Here is an 18382-nt window from a genome sequence, read left to right on the forward strand (position 1 = left end):
ACGCTTGCGAAACGTGGACCCCCCTAATGGAACATCTTCGCTGGTGTGAAACATTTAGGCTGGCCTGCCTACGATCCATCCTGGGTTTAACCAGGCTGGATTGTGTGAGGAGCTCACAAATCCTTGAAAGATCTGGGCAAGGCACCATCGGTGAGCTCCTCCGGCGGGCAAGGCTGCGATGGCTGGGTCATGTAGCCCGCATGCCCAGCCACCGCATGCCGAAACAGCTTTTGTTCGGCCGGATTGAGGGGGCTAAACGAGCGCGGCACGGGCTAGAGAAGAGATGGAGTGATGTGGTACAGGAGGAGGTGGAGCTGAGTGGACTTGCCGATGACTGGTACCAGCGGTGTCAAGATCGGCCTCTGTGGAGGAGGCTCGTGAAGGATGCTACTGGGCAGTTGGAGGTAGTCGCCCTCCAACAACAATGGAGGGCGGAGGAGCGACGCTCAGAACAACGAGCGGAGCGCCGGGTGGCTAAAGCACAGCAGGTTGGCACAGTAGGGGGCACAGGTGGTGCATCAGCCAGTCATCTCAGTCAGTCGACCCGTGGCACCTGGGTCTGCCCCGTGACCTCCTGCCAGCGGGCGTTCGACACTTCACGTGGCGTCAGGGTGCACATAGCCTGGCACAAGCGTCGTGGTGACGTCACCGCCACTTAGTGGCGAATGGCGGTTGTTGTTGTTGTTGTGTAAGTGTGTGTGTAGGTGTGTGTGTAGCTGTGTGTGTGTGTAGGTGTGTGTGTGTGTGTAGGTGTGTGTGTGTAGGTGTGTGTGTGTGTAGGTGTGTGTAGGTGTGTGTGTGTGTAGGTGTGTGTGTGTGTGTGTAGGTGTGTGTGTAGGTGGGGAGTGATAGTGTAGCGGTTAGCGCGCTGCACTATGAACCTGGCGACCCGGGTTCGATTCCCGCTCACGGCCAACACCAGTGACGATTATCTGAACCGGTCCCGGGCCTCCCCTAGGTCGACTCAGCCTCAAATGAGTACCTGGTGCGGTGTGTAAACATTGCCACTAGGGAGACAAAGGCGGTCGGGCGTGGTGCTGGCCACCCACCCCCTCGTGTACCGTTCCGGCCTTCATAGGTGCTCGCTAACAGCACTTGCCCCTACAGTCTGTTAAGGCTATATGGGGGATCTTTGTCTTTGATCTTTGTGTAGGTGTATGTGTGTAGGTGTGTATAGGTGTGTGTGTAGGTGTGTGTGTAGGTGTGTGTGTGTGTACCGAGGGAGCGTGACACGGCCAGGAAGGGGATGTCCTCCGTGGCTGAGCTTTGCTGCCCAGGGCCGCAGCGAGCCACAAGGGGCCTCCTCCAGGCCACACGGCAAGGCCCCCCTGGCTTCCTCATCACCCTGGTGGGCAGACACACAAAGACAAAGATCCCCCCGTGTAGCCTTAACAGACTGTACGGGCAAGTGCTGTTAGCGAGCACACACAAAGACAAAGATCCCCCGTGTAGCCTGTAACAGACTGTAGGGGCAAGTGCTGTTAGCGAGCACACACAAAGACAAAGATCCCCCGTGTAGCCTGTAACAGACTGTAGGGGCAAGTGCTGTTAGCGAGCAGCACCTACGGAGGCCGGAACGGTACACGAGGGGGTGGGTGCCCAGCACCACGCCCGGCCGCCTTTGTTTCCCTAGTGGCGATGTTTACACACCGTACCAGGTATTCATTTGAGGCTTAGTTGACCTAGGGGAGGCCCTGGACCGGTTCAGATAATTGTGACTGGTGTTGGCTGTGAGCGGGAATCGAACCCGGGTCATCAGGTTCGTAGCACAGCGCGCTAACCACTAAACTACTCCTCCCCATACACCCATACACAACAACAACAACAACAACCGCTATTCGCCACTAAGTGGCAGTGACGTCACCACGACGCTTGTGCCAGGCTATGTGCACCCTGAGGCCACGTGAAGTGTCGAACGCCCGCTGGCAGGAGGTCACGGGGCAGACCCAGGTGCCACGGGTCGACTGACTGAGATGACTGGCTGATGCACCACCTGTGCCCCCTACTGTGCCAACCTGCTGTGCTTTAGCCACCCGGCGCTCCGCTCGCTGTTGTGAGCGTCGCTCCTCCGCCCTCCGTTGTTGTTGGAGGGCGACTGCCTCCAACTGCCCAGTAGCATCCTTCACGAGCCTCCTCCACAGAGGCCGATCTTGACACCGCTGGTACCAGTCATCGGCAAGTCCACTCAGCTCCACGTCCTCCTGTACCACATCACTCCATCTCTTCTCTAGCCCGTGCCGCGCCCGCTTAGCCCCCTCAATCCGGCCAAACAAAAGCTGTTTCGGCATGCGGTGGCTGGGTATGCGGGCTACATGACCCAGCCATCGCAGCCTTGCCTGCCGGAGGAGCTCACCGATGGGACCCTGCCCAGATCTTTCAAGGATTTGTGAGCTCCTCACACAATCCAGTCTGGTTAAACCCAGGATGGATCGTAGGCAGGCCAGCCTAAATGTTTCTAACCGGCGAAGATGTTCCATTAGGGGGGTCCACGTTTCGCAAGCGTAGAGAAGGGAGGGAATGACCGTGGCCGAGAAGACCTGAAGCTTAGTGCGGTGCGACAGACCAGGTAGCTTCCACACAGCGTTACGCAACCGATGAAAAGATATTGCCGCTTGACTGATTCGGAGTGAGACCTCTGCTGTTAAACTGGAGCCAGTTATAAGCACACTGCCCAGGTATGGGAAACTCTCCACTCTCTCCACAACTGCCCCATCACCGATTGGGAGTTGTGGAGGTGGAGTGTCCGATGGTACAAAATACCCAGGCAGGTGCTTAGTTTTGGTGGGGCTGATGGTAAGGCCCCACCTCTTAGTGGCACGCTCCAGTCTCAGCAGCAGCGTCTCCAACTCCTCCTCTGACTGAGCAGCTATTACCAAATCATCAGCATACATAACGTGGTTGAGCAATAGGGAGCCATCCCTTGACCGCACCCGGGCATCGATTAGCCTCCCATTATATCTGTACCATATGGAGATTCCCCCGGTACAGCTATTGAAGGCTTCACGAACTACGCGGTCAAAATAGATGTTAAATAATGTGGGAGCCAGAGGACATCCCTGTCGCACCCCAAGGTGTACAGGGAATGGCTCTGACTCCCAGCCACGTAGTTTTACCCGGGCCCGCTCACCATCATGAAGGTCCTTAATGATCGTGAGCAGAGGGTCAGGTACTCCAAAAGCACAAAGAACGACCCAGAGCCCAGGCCTACTGATGGTATCATCAACAACCGCCATTCGCCACTAAGTGGCGGTGACGTCACCACGACGCTTGTGCCAGGCTATGTGCACCCTGAGGCCACGTGAAGTGTCGAACGCCCGCTGGCAGGAGGTCACGGGGCAGACCCAGGTGCCACGGGTCGACTGACTGAGATGACTGGCTGATGGCAAAACAACCCCCTACCTCCTCGCGGTGCCGGACGGGCAACTCTGTCATGGACAGCGCTGTGGGGGGAGATCCAATTTTGATTGGCTCCTCCCCTCATGGCATATGTGTCCACCACAGGGGCTAAACGGGGGCTCTGGACGGGTGCGAGGGGCTGGTAACCCCTCCACCTTCAATTAATTACCACGAAACCACGAATTAAACTGATGGTATCATAGGCACACACACACATACACACGAATGTCTTACCGCCCGCCCAGCCTCTCGATGCGTTCCATCTCCACTGGATCCTCCGGCTTGTGGTCGCGCGTCAACGCCACGGCAAGTAGCGGCACCACCTCGTCCACCACCTCGTCCACCACCTCCTCCTCCACCTCGTCCACCTCCTCATCCACCACCTCGTCCACCTCCTCCACCACCTCGTCCACCTCCACCACCTTGTCCACCTCCTTGTCCACCACCACCTCCTTGTCCACCTCCTCCTCTTCCATCTCGTCCACCACCTCGTCCACCTCCTCCTCCACCTCGTCCACCACCTCCTCCTTGTCCACCTCCTGCCGGGGCGGTGGTGGTTGTGACAGTGGTGGCCATGGTGGTGGTGGTGGTTGTGACAGTGGTGGCCGTGGCGGTGGTTGTAGTGGTGGTGGTGGTGGTTGTGACAGTGGTGGTGGTGGCGGTGGTGATGGTGGTTGTGACAGTGGTGGTGGTGGTGGTTGTGACAGTGGTGGTGGTGGTTGTGACAGAGGTGGTGGCCGTGGTGGTGGTTGTGACAGTGGTGGTGGCCGTGGTGGTGATTGTGATAGTGGTGGTGGTGGTGGTTGTGACAGTGGTGGCCGTGGTGGTGGTTGTGACAGTGGTGGTGGTTGTGACAGTGGTGGTGGTGGTTGTGACAGTGGTGGTTGTGACAGTGGTGGTGGCCGTGGTGGTGGTGGTTGTGACAGTGGTGGTGGTTGTGACAGTGGTGGTGGTGGTGGTTGTGACAGTGGTGGTGGCCGTGGTGGTGATGGTTGTGACAGTGGTGGTGGTGGTTGTGACAGTGGTGGCCGTGGTGGTGGTAGTTGTGACAGTGGTGGTGGTTGTGACAGTGGTGGTGGTGGTTGTGACAGTGGTGGTGGTGGTTGTGACAGTGGTGGTGGTGGTTGTGGTGGTTGTGACAGTGGTGGTTGTGGTTGTAGTTGTGGTGGTTGTGACAGTGGCGGTGGTTGCGGTGTTGCCACGGCTTGGCCGATGGCCGCTATGAAGTCCGCCACGACTTGGCCATGCGTAGGTGGGGTTCCGTCCCAGGCTAGGTGGGCCTTCACAGAAGGGGGGCCCATGTCCGAAGGGGGGTCCGCTGAATAAATGGGGCGCAAGGAAGAAGGGGGGCCCGCTGAATAAATGGGTCGCAGTGAGGAAGGGGGGGCCAATGAATAGACGGGGTGCGTTGAAGGGGGGGGAGGTCCGTCTGCGGGGGTGCCCCCTCCCCGGGGGTGCCGCTGGGCGATGACGGCTCGCGAGTCTCCCACGTGGGCGACGTAGAGCTCGTCACCGCCCCTGATGAGGCAGCAGCAAGCCGTGGTGCCTGCCGTGCTGGGATGGCCCTGCGGTGTGCGCGGCCAGTTAACTGTGGGGGGGGGGGGGGGTTAGACAGAGGTGTGGGTGAGTGACTGAGTGGGTGGGTAGGTGGGTGATTGAGTGACTGTGTGAGTGGGTGGGTGAGTAATTGAGTGGGTGGGTGAGTGACTGAGTGGGTGAGTGACTGTGTGGGTGGGTGAGTGATTTAGTGGGTGAGTGACTGTGTGAGTGGGTGGGTGGGTGAGTGACTGAGTAGGTGAGTGAGTGACTGAGTGGGTTAGTGACTGAGTGGGTGGGTGGGTGAGTGATTGAGTGGGTGGGTGGGTGAGTGACTGTGTGAGTGGGTGGGTGAGTGATTGAGTGGGTGGGTGAGTGACTGAGTGGGTTAGTGACTGTGTGGGTGGGTGGGTGGGTGAGTGATTGAGTGGGTGGGTGGATGAGTAAGTGAGTGACTGTGTGAGTGAGTGGGTGGGTGAGTGACTGAGTGGGTGAGTGACTGTGTAATTGGGTGGGTGGGTGAGTGACTGTGTGGGTGGGTGAGTGATTGAGTGGGTGAGTGACTGTGTGAGTGAGTGGGTGGGTGAGTGATTGAGTGGGTGGGTGAATTAGTGGGTGAGTGACTGTGTGAGTGGGTGGGTGGATGGGTGAGTGACTGAGTGGGTGGGTGAGTGACTGAGTGGGTTAGTGACTGTGTGGGTGGGTGGGTGAGTGATTGAGTGGGTGGGTGGGTGAGTGACTGAGTGGGTGAGTGACTGTGTGAGTGAGTGGGTGGGTGAGTGACTGAGTGGGTGAGTGACTGTGTAATTGGGTGGGTGGGTGAGTGACTGTGTGGGTGGGTGGGTGAGTGACTGAGTGGGTGAGTGACTGTGTGGGTGAGTGACTGAGTGGGTGAGTGACTGTGTGGGTGGGTGAGTGACTGAGTGGGTGAGTGACTGTGTGAGTGGGTGGGTGGGTGAGTGATTGAGTGGGTGGGTGAGTGACTGTGTGGGTGGATTAGTGACTGAGTGGGTGAGTGACTGTGTGAGTGACTGAGTGGGTGAGTGCCTGTGTGAGTGGGTGGGTGGGTCAGTGATTGAGTGGGTGGGTGGTGTGCCAAAAAAACCTCTGGAAGGTAAGATGGACAATTGTTGCTCGGAATTTTATGTTATTAAATTTGTTATAACAAAAATTAAATTGTAAAAGTTTTTTTTGTATTTTGAAACGTTTTACAATTTTCAATGTTATTGAACAAAAATATATCAAATATGAAAAATGTTGCGAGAATCTCTTACACATTAGCCATGGGTGAAATAAATGTATTGTGCAACATTCACTGCCATTAATGCAGTGCTACAGTGAAATGCAGCGAAGTGTTTGATGACATTATTTCTGTCAATATTCCCTGCCATTACATTGAGACAAAATAAAATTAGACTCTGATCAATTTATTGGTAACTCTACCACTTCTCTTTGCTCTTCGTTATTTCCTAAGTAACGTCAGACAGCATCAGCCACACTCACGTTTCTTCACTCTCCGCTATCAAGCAGCATCCATCGGAGAAGATCAAATTCATTATGAGACCTCATTTGCCAGTAACAAGATATAGTAATAGGTTTTACCCTTTTAACTGGCAGAAAAACTGACACCTTTATTCAAGGCATCATGTTTGCAATAACCACAACACAAGCAGTCAAAATGCAAACAAAAGAGACAACTCTGATAATAATATTGGCACTGTCCTTGAATTTTATTGGTCCACACCCGAGACGGCTTTTCTTAGAGCCTTCCCTGATCAACAAATTAAACCAATTTCAATGTTTATTTTGCCTCTATCAGCTACATTTGGCCCCAATCACGCGACAAAATGTTGCGCCTTTTGGCGTCATCATCACCTGGTCTAACACCGCAAGTGTGAGACGTCATCATCATCTGGTCTAACACCGCAAGTGTGAGACGTCATCATCATCTGGTCTAACACCGCAAGTGTGAGACGTCATCATCACCTGGTCTAACACCGCAAGTGTGAGACGTCATCATCATATGGTCTAACACCGTGTGTGTGACGTCATCATCACCTGGTCTAACACCGCAAGTGTGAGACGTCATCATCACCTGGTCTAACACCGCAAGTGTGAGACGTCATCATCATCATCTGGTCTAATACCGCAAGCGTGAGACGTCATCATTACCTGGTCTAACACCGCCTGTGTGAGACGTCATCATCACCTGGTCTAACACTGCGTGTGTGAGACGTCATCATCACCTGGTATAACACCGCAAGTGTGAGACATCATCATCATCTGGTCTAACACTGCGTGTGTGAGACGTCATCATTACCTGGTCTAACACCGCAAGTGTGAGACGTCATCATCACCTGGTCTAACACCGCAAGTGTGAGACGTCATCATCATCACCTGGTCTAACGCTGCAAGTGTGAGACGTCATCATCATCTGGTCTAACATCAGAAGTGTGAGACGTCATCATCATCATCTGGTCTAACACCGCAAGTGTGAGACGTCATCATCATCGCCTGGTCTAACACCGCAAGTGTGAGACGTCATCATCATCTGGTCTAACACACCGCAAGTGTGAGACGTCATCATCATCACCTGGTCTAACACCACAAGTGTGAGACGTCATCATCACCTGGTCTAACGCCGCGTGTGTGACGTCATCATCGTCTGGTCTAACACCGCAAGTGTGAGACGTCATCATCACCTGCTCTAACACCGCAAGTCTGAGACGTCATCATCACCTGGTCTAACACCGCAAGTGTGAGACGTCATCATCATCTAGTCTAACACCACAAGTGTGAGACGTCATCATCACCTGGTCTAACACCGCAAGTGTGAGACGTCATCATCATCTGGTCTAACACCGCAAGTGTGAGACGTCATCATCATCACCTGGTCTAACACCGCGTGTGAGACGAGGCTCTAAGGGAAGCTGTCTCGGGTGTGGACTTATCAATTCCACCGCCAATACATTATCAGAGCTGCCTGTTTTTTGTTTGCATTCCGACCGCAGCTATTGTGCTCAATGCACAAACAATGACTCCTTGTACCCGAAAAACATTGGTGTCAGTTTTGTTGCCAGATGAAAGGGTTAATTTTTTTTTTATCATATTGTGCTACAGGCAAACGAGGTTCAAATGGTGGAACAAAACGTTAATTTAGTGTAGTGTATAGTGTAATGTAGTGTGTAGTGTAGTGTGTAGTGTAGTGTATAGTAGTGTATAGTGTAGTGTATAGTGTAGTGTATAGTAGTGTATAGTAGTGTATAGTGTAGTGTATAGTGTAGTGTATAGTAGTGTAGTGTATAGTAGTGTAGTGTATAGTAGTGTATAGTAGTGTAGCGTATAGTAGCGTATAGTAGTGTATAGTGTAGTGTATAGTAGTGTAGTGTATAGTAGTGTATAGTGTAGTGTATAGTAGTGTATAGTAGTGTAGTGTATAGTGTAGTGTATAGTAATGTATAGTAGTGTAGTGTATAGTGTAGTATATAGTGTAGTGTATAGTAGTGTAGTGTATAGTGTAGTGTATAGTGTAGTGTATAGTAGTGTATAGTAGTGTAGTGTATCGTAGTGTAGTGTATAGTGTAGTGTATAGTGTAGTGTATAGTAGTGTGTAGTATATAGTGTAGTGTAGTGTATAGTAGTGTATAGTGTAGTGTATAGTGTAGTGTATAGTAGTGTATAGTAGTGTATAGTGTAGTGTATAGTGTAGCGTATAGTGTAGTGTATAGTAGTGTAGTGTATAGTAGTGTAGTGTATAGTAGTGTAGCGTATAGTAGTGTATAGTAGTGTATAGTGTGGTGTATAGTAGTGTAGTGTATAGTAGTGTATAGTAGTGTATAGTGTAGTGTATAGTAGTGTATAGTAGTGTAGTGTATAGTGTAGTGTATAGTAATGTATAGTAGTGTATAGTGTAGTATATAGTGTAGTGTATAGTAGTGTAGTGTATAGTGTAGTGTATAGTGTAGTGTATAGTAGTGTATAGTAGTGTATAGTAGTGTAGTGTATAGTGTAGTGTATAGTGTAGTGTATAGTAGTGTATAGTGTAGTGTATAGTAGTGTATAGTGTAGTGTATAGTGTAGTGTATAGTGTAGTGTATATAGTAGTGTATAGTAGTGTAGTGTATAGTATAGTAGTGTATAGTGTAGTGTATATAGTAGTGTATAGTAGTGTATAGTGTAGTATAGAGTAAAGTAGTGTATAGTGTAGTGTATAGCGCAGCGCGCGTGAGACCCACCCAGCTCCTCCCACATGGCGCGCTGGCACGCCAGGAAGCCGTCACGGATGGCGTGGCAAACTCCCGCGGGGTCGGCGGCGCCCCACAGCCCGGGCTGGGCGCGGATCGAGGGCCAGAGGCAGCGGCGGGCGAATCGAGCGGCCTGGGGGCCGCCGTGGCCGTCGAACACGGCCAGGAAGATGGCATCCCCGTCGCCCTCGGTGGAGACCTGTGGGCACGGGGCGGCGAGGGGAACGTCACGTGACGCGAGCGGTGCATTGTGGGTCGGTCCTAGGCCTCGACCGGCGACCCGGCGGACAAAGAGGACAAAGATCCCCTGTGCAGCCTTAGCGGACCGTGGAGGCAAGTGCCGTTAGCGAACGGTGCCCGCGATGGCCGCGAGGGCACACGAGGGGGTTGGTGGCCGGCACCACGCCCGGCCGCCTTTGTCTCCCCAGTGGCGATGTTCACGCACCGCACCAGGTACTCGTTTGAGGCCGAATCGACCTAGGGGGAGGCCCAGGACCGGTTGAGATAATCGTCACTGGGCGTTGGCCGTGAGCGGGAATCGAACCCGGGTCGCCAGGTTCATAGTGCAGCGCGCTAACCGCTACACTATCGCTCCCCACACACACAGAGACACACACAGAGACACACACAGAGACACAGAGACACACACACACAGACACACACAGAGACACACAGAGACACACACACAGAGACACACAGACACACACAGACACACACAGAGACACACAGAGACACACACAGACACACACACATACACACAGACACACACAGAGACACACAGACACACACACAGACACACACAGAGACACACAGAGACACACACAGACACACACACAGAGACACACACACAGATACACACACACACAGACACACACACACACAGACACACACACAGAGACACACACACACAGACACACACAGAGACACACACACAGACACACACACAGACACACACACAGAGACACACACAGAGACACACACACACACAGAGACACACACACAGACACACACACAGAGACAAACACAGAGACACACAGAGACACTCACAGACACACACACAGAGACACACACACACAGAGACAACAACAACAACCGCCATTCACCACTAAGTGGCGGTGACGTCACCACGATGCTTGTGCCAGGCTATGTGCACCGTGAGGCCACGTGAAGTGTCGAACGCCCGCTGGCAGGAGGTCACGGGGCAGACCCAGGTGCCACGGGTCGACTGACTGAGATGACTGGCTGATGCACCACCTGTGCCCCCTACTGTGCCAACCTGCTGTGCTTTAGCCACCCGGAGCTCCGCTCGTTGTTCTGAGCGTCGCTCCTCCGCCCTCCGTTGTTGTTGGAGGGCGACTGCCTCCAACTGCCCAGTAGCATCCTTCACGAGCCTCCTCCACAGAGGCCGATCTTGACACCGCTGGTACCAGTCATCGGCAAGTCCACTCAGCTCCACGTCCTCCTGTACCACATTACTCCATCTCTTCTCTAGCCCGTGCCGCGCCCGCTTAGACCCCTCAATCCGGCCAAACAAAAGCTGTTTCGGCATGCGGTGGCTGGGCATGCGGGCTACATGACCCAGCCATCGCAGCCTTGCCTGCCGGAGGAGCTCACCGATGGGATCCTGAACAGATCTTTCAAGGATTTGTGAGCTCCTCACACAATCCAGTCTGGTTAAACCCAGGATGGATCGTAGGCAGGCCAGCCTAAATGTTTCTAACCGGCGAAGATGTTCCATTAGGGGGGTCCACGTTTCGCAAGCGTAGAGAAGGGAGGGAATGACCGTGGACGAGAAGACCTGAAGCTTAGTGCGGAGCGACAGACCAGGTAGCTTCCACACAGCGTTACGCAACCGATGAAAAGATATTGCCGCTCGACTGATTCGGAGTGAGACCTCTGCTGTTAAACTGCAGCCAGTCATAAGCACACTGCCCAGGTATGGGAAACTCTCCACTCTCTCCACAACTGCCCCATCACCGATTGGGAGTTCTGGGGGTGGAGTGTCCGATGGTACGCAATACCCAGGCAGGTGCTTAGTTTTGGTGGGGCTGATGGTAAGGCCCCACCTCTTAGTGGCACGCTCCAGTCTCAGCAGCAGCAGCGTCTCCAACTCCTCCTCTGACTGAGCCGCTATTACCAAATCATCAGCATACATAACGTGGTTGAGCAATAGGGAGACATCCCTTGACCGCACCCGGGCATCGATTAGCCTCCCATTATATCTGTACCATATGGAGATTCCCCCGGTACAGCTATTGAAGGCTTCACGAACTACGTGGTCAAAATAGATGTTAAATAATGTGGGAGCCAGAGGACATCCCTGTCACACCCCAAGGTGTACAGGGAATGGCTCTGACTCCCGGCCACGTAGTTTTACCCGGGCCCGCTCACCATCATGAAGGTCCTTAATGATCGTGAGCAGAGGGTCAGGTACTCCAAAAGCACGAAGAACGACCCAGAGCCCAGGCCTACTGATGGTATCATAGGCCTTGACCAGGTCAATAAAGCAGAGATGTAGGTCTTGTTGGAATTCCCTACACCTCTGCTGTAGCAGACGGACAGAAAATATGGCATCTGTGCAGGACCGCCCTTTCCTGAAACCGGATTGGGGCTCCGCAAGCCTCTCCTCAGCGTGCCTGGCAAGGCGATGCTGAATAATCCTTGCCAGGACCTTTCCAGGCACACTGAGGAGTGAGATGCCCCTGTAGTTGTTACAGTCTGTGCGGTCCCCCTTCTTAAAAAGGGGGACCACCAGGGCATCCTTCCAATCCTGCGGAACCCGTCCAGTGGTCCAGACTGTTGTTATGATGTCATATAGGGCAGTCTGTGCACAAACGCCACCCTCCCTCAGCATTTCGCTTGGGAGATCATCTCTGCCCGCTGCCTTTCCTGGTCTCAGACTCCGGATCGCCTTCAATACTTCCTCAGCAGATGGCACCTCAGCCAGCCACTCACAGGGGGTGACTTCTTCCAATATTTGAGGCACCGCAGCCTCAGCAGGGTCATCCTCACTTTGTGCCACGATGTTTTCCCGGCTGAGGGATTTTCCCTCCCCCAGGACCTCACAGAAATGCTCAGCAAATCTGCAAACCTGTTCCTGGGGGTCGGAGATTGGATCACCGTTTTTTCCCCTAATGATGGTAATAGGTGTGGCGCTGCAGGTTACTTTTTTGATGGAGTTAAATAGAGATTTGTGATCACGGGCCACTGAGGCAGACTCCATCTCCTCAGCAACCCGCGACCACCACCCATCCTTGCAGCGCCTCACGGCTCTCCGAACCTCCGAGCGAAGGCTGCGGTAAGCCTCATTCTCTGACGTGGGATTCTGTAGCCGATGACGGTGGGCCTGTCGCTTTTTCTCAACCATCCTGAACACCTCCTCTGTCAGCCAGGGTCTCTGGGGAGGTCTGGACCGCGTACCCAAAGCAGCCATTGAAGCTGCATGAGTCACAGTCCTAAACCTCGCCCATTTACCCTCGACATCAGGAGTCGGGGACGATGCCAATCCCAGCCGCAAGCGATGATGAAATTCTCGCTTGCAACTTTCATCAGATAACTGAGACCAGGCCACTTTATGTTGGAATGGGGTCCTGGGTGTACACCCACCACCGGAGTGGAAGAATGGCAGGCGCATCTTACAGATGACTAGTCGATGGTCAGAGGGCAGATCAGCTCCACGGTAGGTCCTGGTGTCAAGGACATGGGCTCACATTCGCTGGTCTGTCACTATGTAGTCCAGTAGATGTTCTTGCTTGGACCCGGCATGCATCCATGATGTTGTGTGGATGCGCCGATGCCGGAACTGCGTGTTGGTAATTACAAGCCCATGGGCTTTACAAAAATCTAGCAGCCTCCTACCGTTGTTATTGAGCTGATCTGGCCCATGCCCTCCAATCACTCCAGACCAGGTGCCAGTATCATGACCAACTCGGGCATTGAAGTCACCCAACATGATGACTCTATCCCGAGGGGCCACTTTAGCCAGCACCTGTGACAGGAGGTCATAGAAGGCATCTGACTCATCGGCTTTGCCTGCATCACTCCACGGATGTTCATCTTCGGTGCGGGCATAAGTAACCACGACCACCATTCCTCGCCTCCGGTTGATGGGAAGGCGAGCCCAAAGTAGCCTGGGGCTTACAGCTTCCCAGACCTCGCCGCTACACTCCCACGCCCCCTTCATTCTTTTGTTCAAAAGAAGACCCACACCCTGTTGTTTGGCAGTCTGCTGCCCCGAGTAGAGGACTGTCCACCCCTCATGGTGGCAGGAGCCAGAGCCGGTCCACCGAACCTCCTGAATGCCATATAGATCCAGGCGGTACCGGTCCAGCTCCCGACAGAGGAGTGGCAGCCTCTCCTCTGCAGTGAGCGTTCGAACATTCCACGTGGCCACCCGTAGTGGCTTTTAGTTGTTTCTGGAGTAGCCCCGAGGGTAGGTATTCAATCTCCTGGCTCTGCCAATTGGGGTTTGGCCAGGAGACGTCATAGATGCCTGGCCCCCCGGGGCCTCCGGCACAAGCTTATTAGTTACATATTTCAGTTTAATTCGTGGTAATTAATTGAAGGTGGAGGGGTTACCAGCCCCTCGCACCCATCCAGAGCCCCCGTTTAGCCCCTGTGGTGGACACATATGCCATGAGGGGAGGAGCCAATCAAAATTGGATCTCCCCCCACAGCACTGTCCACGACAGAGTTGCCTGTCCGGCACACAGAGACACAACAACAACAACAACCGCCATTCGCCACTAAGTGGCGGTGACGTCACCACGACGCTTGTGCCAGGCTATGTGCACCCTGAGGCCACGTGAAGTGTCGAACGCCCGCTGGCAGGAGGTCACGGGGCAGACCCAGGTGCCACGGGTCGACTGACTGAGATGACTGGCTGATGCACCACCTGTGCCCCCTACTGTGCCAACCTGCTGTGCTTTAGCCACCCGGCGCTCCGCTCGCTGTTGTGAGCGTCGCTCCTCCGCCCTCCGTTGTTGTTGGAGGGCGACTGCCTCCAACTGCCCAGTAGCATCCTTCACGAGCCTCCTCCACAGAGGCCGATCTTGACACCGCTGGTACCAGTCATCGGCAAGTCCACTCAGCTCCACGTCCTCCTGTACCACATCACTCCATCTCTTCTCTAGCCCGTGCCGCGCCCGCTTAGCCCCCTCAATCCGGCCAAACAAAAGCTGTTTCGGCATGCGGTGGCTGGGCATGCGGGCTACATGACCCAGCCATCGCAGCCTTGCCTGCCGGAGGAGCTCACCGATGGGACCCTGCCCAGATCTTTCAAGGATTTGTGAGCTCCTCACACAATCCAGTCTGGTTAAACCCAGGATGGATCGTAGGCAGGCCAGCCTAAATGTTTCTAACCGGCGAAGATGTTCCATTAGGGGGGTCCACGTTTCGCAAGCGTAGAGAAGGGAGGGAATGACCGTGGACGAGAAGACCTGAAGCTTAGTGCGGAGCGACAGACCAGGTAGCTTCCACACAGCGTTACGCAACCGATGAAAAGATATTGCCGCTCGACTGATTCGGAGTGAGACCTCTGCTGTTAAACTGGAGCCAGTCATAAGCACACTGCCCAGGTATGGGAAACTCTCCACTCTCTCCACAACTGCCCCATCACCGATTGGGAGTTGTGGGGGTGGAGTGTCCGATGGTACAAAATACCCAGGCAGGTGCTTAGTTTTGGTGGGGCTGATGGTAAGGCCCCACCTCTTAGTGGCACGCTCGTAGTCTCAGCAGCAGCGTCTCCAACTCCTCCTCTGACTGAGCAGCTATTACCAAGTCATCAGCATACATAACGTGGTTGAGCAATAGGGAGCCATCCCTTGACCGCACCCGGGCATCGATTAGCCTCCCATTATATCTGTACCATATGGAGATTCCCCCGGTACAGCTATTGAAGGCTTCACGAACTATGTGGTCAAAATAGATGTTAAATAATGTGGGAGCCAGAGGACATCCCTGTCGCACCCCAAGGTGTACAGGGAATGGCTCTGACTCCCGGCCACGTAGTTTTACCCGGGCCCGCTCACCATCATGAAGGTCCTTAATGATCGTGAGCAGAGGGTCAGGTACTCCAAAAGCACGAAGAACGACCCAGAGCCCAGGCCTACTGATGGTATCATAGGCCTTGACCAGGTCAATAAAGCAGAGATGTAGGTCTTGTTGGAATTCCCTACACCTCTGCTGTAGCAGACGGACAGAAAATATGGCATCTGTGCAGGACCGCCCTTTCCTGAAACCACATTGGGGCTCCGCAAGCCTCTCCTCAGCGTGCCTGGCAAGGCGATGCTGAATAATCCTTGCCAGGACCTTTCCCGGCACACTGAGGAGTGAGATGCCCCTGTAGTTGTTACAGTCTGTGCGGTCCCCCTTCTTAAAAAGGGGGACCACCAGGGCATCCTTCCAATCCTGCGGAACCCGTCCAGTGGTCCAGACTGTTGTTATGATGTCATATAGGGCAGTCTGTGCACAAACGCCACCCTCCCTCAGCATTTCGCTTGGGAGATCATCTCTGCCCGCTGCCTTTCCTGGTCTCAGACTCCGGATCGCCTTCAATACTTCCTCAGCAGATGGCACCTCAGCCAGCCACTCACAGGGGGTGACTTCATCCAATATTTGAGGCACTGCAGCCTCAGCAGGGTCATCCTCACTTTGTGCCACGATGTTTTCCTGGCTGAGGGATTTTCCCTCCCCCAGGACCTCACAGAAATGCTCAGCAAATCTGCGAACCTGTTCCTGGGGGTCGGAAATTGGATCACCGTTTTTTCCCCTAATGATGGTAATAGGTGTGGCGCTGCAGGTTACTTTTTTGATGGAGTTAAATAGAGATTTGTGATCACGGGCCACTGAGGCACACACACAGACACACACACAGAGACACACACAGACACACACAGACACACACAGAGACACACAGACACACACACACAGACACACACACAGACACACACACACAGAGACTCCGCCCACCTCTGTGATGTCCTCCATGTAGCGCTGCCCCCCACGGTTGGAATCGGCGCTCACGATCAGCTTCAATGGGCTCGACATGGTGCAACCTTAACACACACACAGAGACAGACACATACAGACACACAGAGACACACATACATACACACACACAGACACACACACACAGAGACACACACACAGATACACACAGACACACACACACAACAACCTGTGTCTCTATGTGTGTGTGTGTCTGTGTGTGTCTTTGGTGCAACCTTACCCCACACATACACACACAATAACCTGTGTGTGTCTGTGTCTGTGTGTCTGTGTGTGTCTGTGTGTGTGTCTGTGTGTGTGTCTGTGTGTGTGTCTCTGGTGCAACCTCACCCCACACACACACACAACAACCTCTATGTGTCTGTCTCTCTGTGTGTCTGTGTGTGTGTGTCTGTGTGTGTGTGTCTCTGGTGCAACCTCACCCCACACACACAACCACCTCTGTGTGTCTGTGTCTCTTGTGCAACCTCACCCCACACACACAACCTGTGTGTCTGTGTGTGTCTCTGTGTGTCTGTGTGTGTCTCTTGTGCAACCTCACCCCAAACACACACACACAACCTGTGTGTGTGTCTCTGTGTGTCTGTGTGTGTCTGTGTGTGTGTCTCTTGTGCAACCTCACCCCACACACACACAGACACACAACCTGCGTGTCTGTGTATGTCTGTGTGTGTGTAGTCGTGCTCTCAGTGCGGGCTACTCACAACACTGATGACAAATGTCGCCGTGACTACCACGTTTTTGCCGTCGTAAAATGACAGATTAATAATAAACAAAAATTAGGTTAATAATGAAAAATGACAGATTAATAATACACACAAATTAGGTTAATAATGAAAAATGACATATTAATGACAGACTCATAATCAATAATGACAGATTAATAATGAAAACCACAGACTAATCATGGAAAATGACAGATTAATAATAAACAGAAAAGCCTTAAAGCTCTAAGCGTGTTGTGGTGGCAGCAGCAGCAGCAGTGACAAGGCACACCACGTAACGTTGCCGGGGCAAGCCAGGGCAAGCCAGGGCAACACACGCCTCACACCACACACACAGCCTCACACTACACACACACAGCCTCTCATTTACACACCGACCCCCCTGGTTCCATCTGTGGGGGGCTAGTGCCCCCCTCCACACTCCCCATTAGGTGGGGGGGGACTGATCTCCCCCTCCCCACTCCCCACTAGGTGGGGGGGGGGGCTGATCTTCCCCTCCCCCCTCCCCCGCGAGCGGGTGGGGTGACATCAGCACCCCTCCACCCCCCCCCACTCGCCGCTGGCGGCTGCTCAGAGTTAATTATTTATTTATACTAAGCCGTTGTGTCAACAGCCAACGGGCGCTGGACGGCCCTCCCCCACCCACGTGACCCCCCCACCCACGCGCGCGACCACCCACGCGCGTGGGTGCGGGCAGCCGTAGTAGGGTAGTTTAATATGCACGCGCTGGGTAAGCAATTAATTAATTAATCTCTGCGCGCGCTCGGTAAGCAATTAATTAATTAATCTCTGCACGCGCTCGGTAAGCAATTAATTAATTAATCTCTGCGCGCTCGCTCACGGTGAAAGTCAAACGTCCCTCTGTTTAATTATTTATTTACGGGTGCCTATGCTGATTAAAGCCACCCACACACACGCACAGCGTGGTACGCCGATCGCTGTCCCACCGCTCTTCACAAAGATCCCCCATATAACCTTAACAGACTGTAGGGGCAAGTGCTGTTAGCGAGCAGCACCTATGAAGGCCGTAACCGCTCTTCACACATGCACACACACGCACAGCGTGGTACGCCGATCGCTGTCCCACCGCTCTTCACACACACGCACACACACACACGCACACACATGCGTCACAAAGTCAGTAGTCTGCGCTAAGATTTATTTCCCGTGTATGTCCCCCTCCAGCCAGCAGCAGCCCTTCCTCCTCTCTCACCTACCCGTCTCAGAGTGCGTCCACCGCCTGAGCCCGAGCCGACCGAACTGACCTCCTTTGTCCGTGTCCGCCGCTCACCTCTGCGGCCGCTGCCGCCGCTGCCCGACGGGACCGAGGGAGATGTTTCTCTCTCTCGCCTTGGGGGACTGTGTCGTCGATCGCTCTCAGCTCCACCCTGCAGGCGTCCCGAGCGCGGACCCTGAGGACGGCTAGCTCCTCTCTCTCTCCGCTGCCGCCGCTCCAGAAGGACTCTGCCACAA

At 53.8% G+C, this 18382-nt stretch overlaps 1 protein-coding gene across 1 annotated transcript in view; it reads right to left on the reverse strand.

Annotated features, from left to right (window-relative positions):
- Positions 1-18382, reverse strand: part of LOC116938365 (uncharacterized) — a 33242-nt gene extending 14860 nt beyond the window's left edge. The window contains exons 1-5 of the mRNA XM_032945480.2: positions 18201-18382; positions 16146-16231; positions 9168-9375; positions 3631-4984; positions 1218-1345 (exon numbers count right to left, since the gene is read on the reverse strand). Of these exons, the coding sequence (XP_032801371.2) occupies positions 1218-1345; positions 3631-4984; positions 9168-9375; positions 16146-16223 (1768 nt within the window). The 5' untranslated portion in view covers positions 16224-16231; positions 18201-18382. The remainder of the gene's footprint in view (positions 1-1217; positions 1346-3630; positions 4985-9167; positions 9376-16145; positions 16232-18200) is intronic.

The sequence above is a fragment of the Petromyzon marinus genome, unplaced genomic scaffold (genome assembly GCF_048934315.1).
Source record: "Petromyzon marinus isolate PM22_M1 ecotype Great Lakes invasive population unplaced genomic scaffold, UKy_Petmar_22M1.pri1.0 PM_G_Scaffold_15, whole genome shotgun sequence".
Taxonomy (NCBI): Eukaryota; Metazoa; Chordata; class Hyperoartia; order Petromyzontiformes; family Petromyzontidae; genus Petromyzon; species Petromyzon marinus.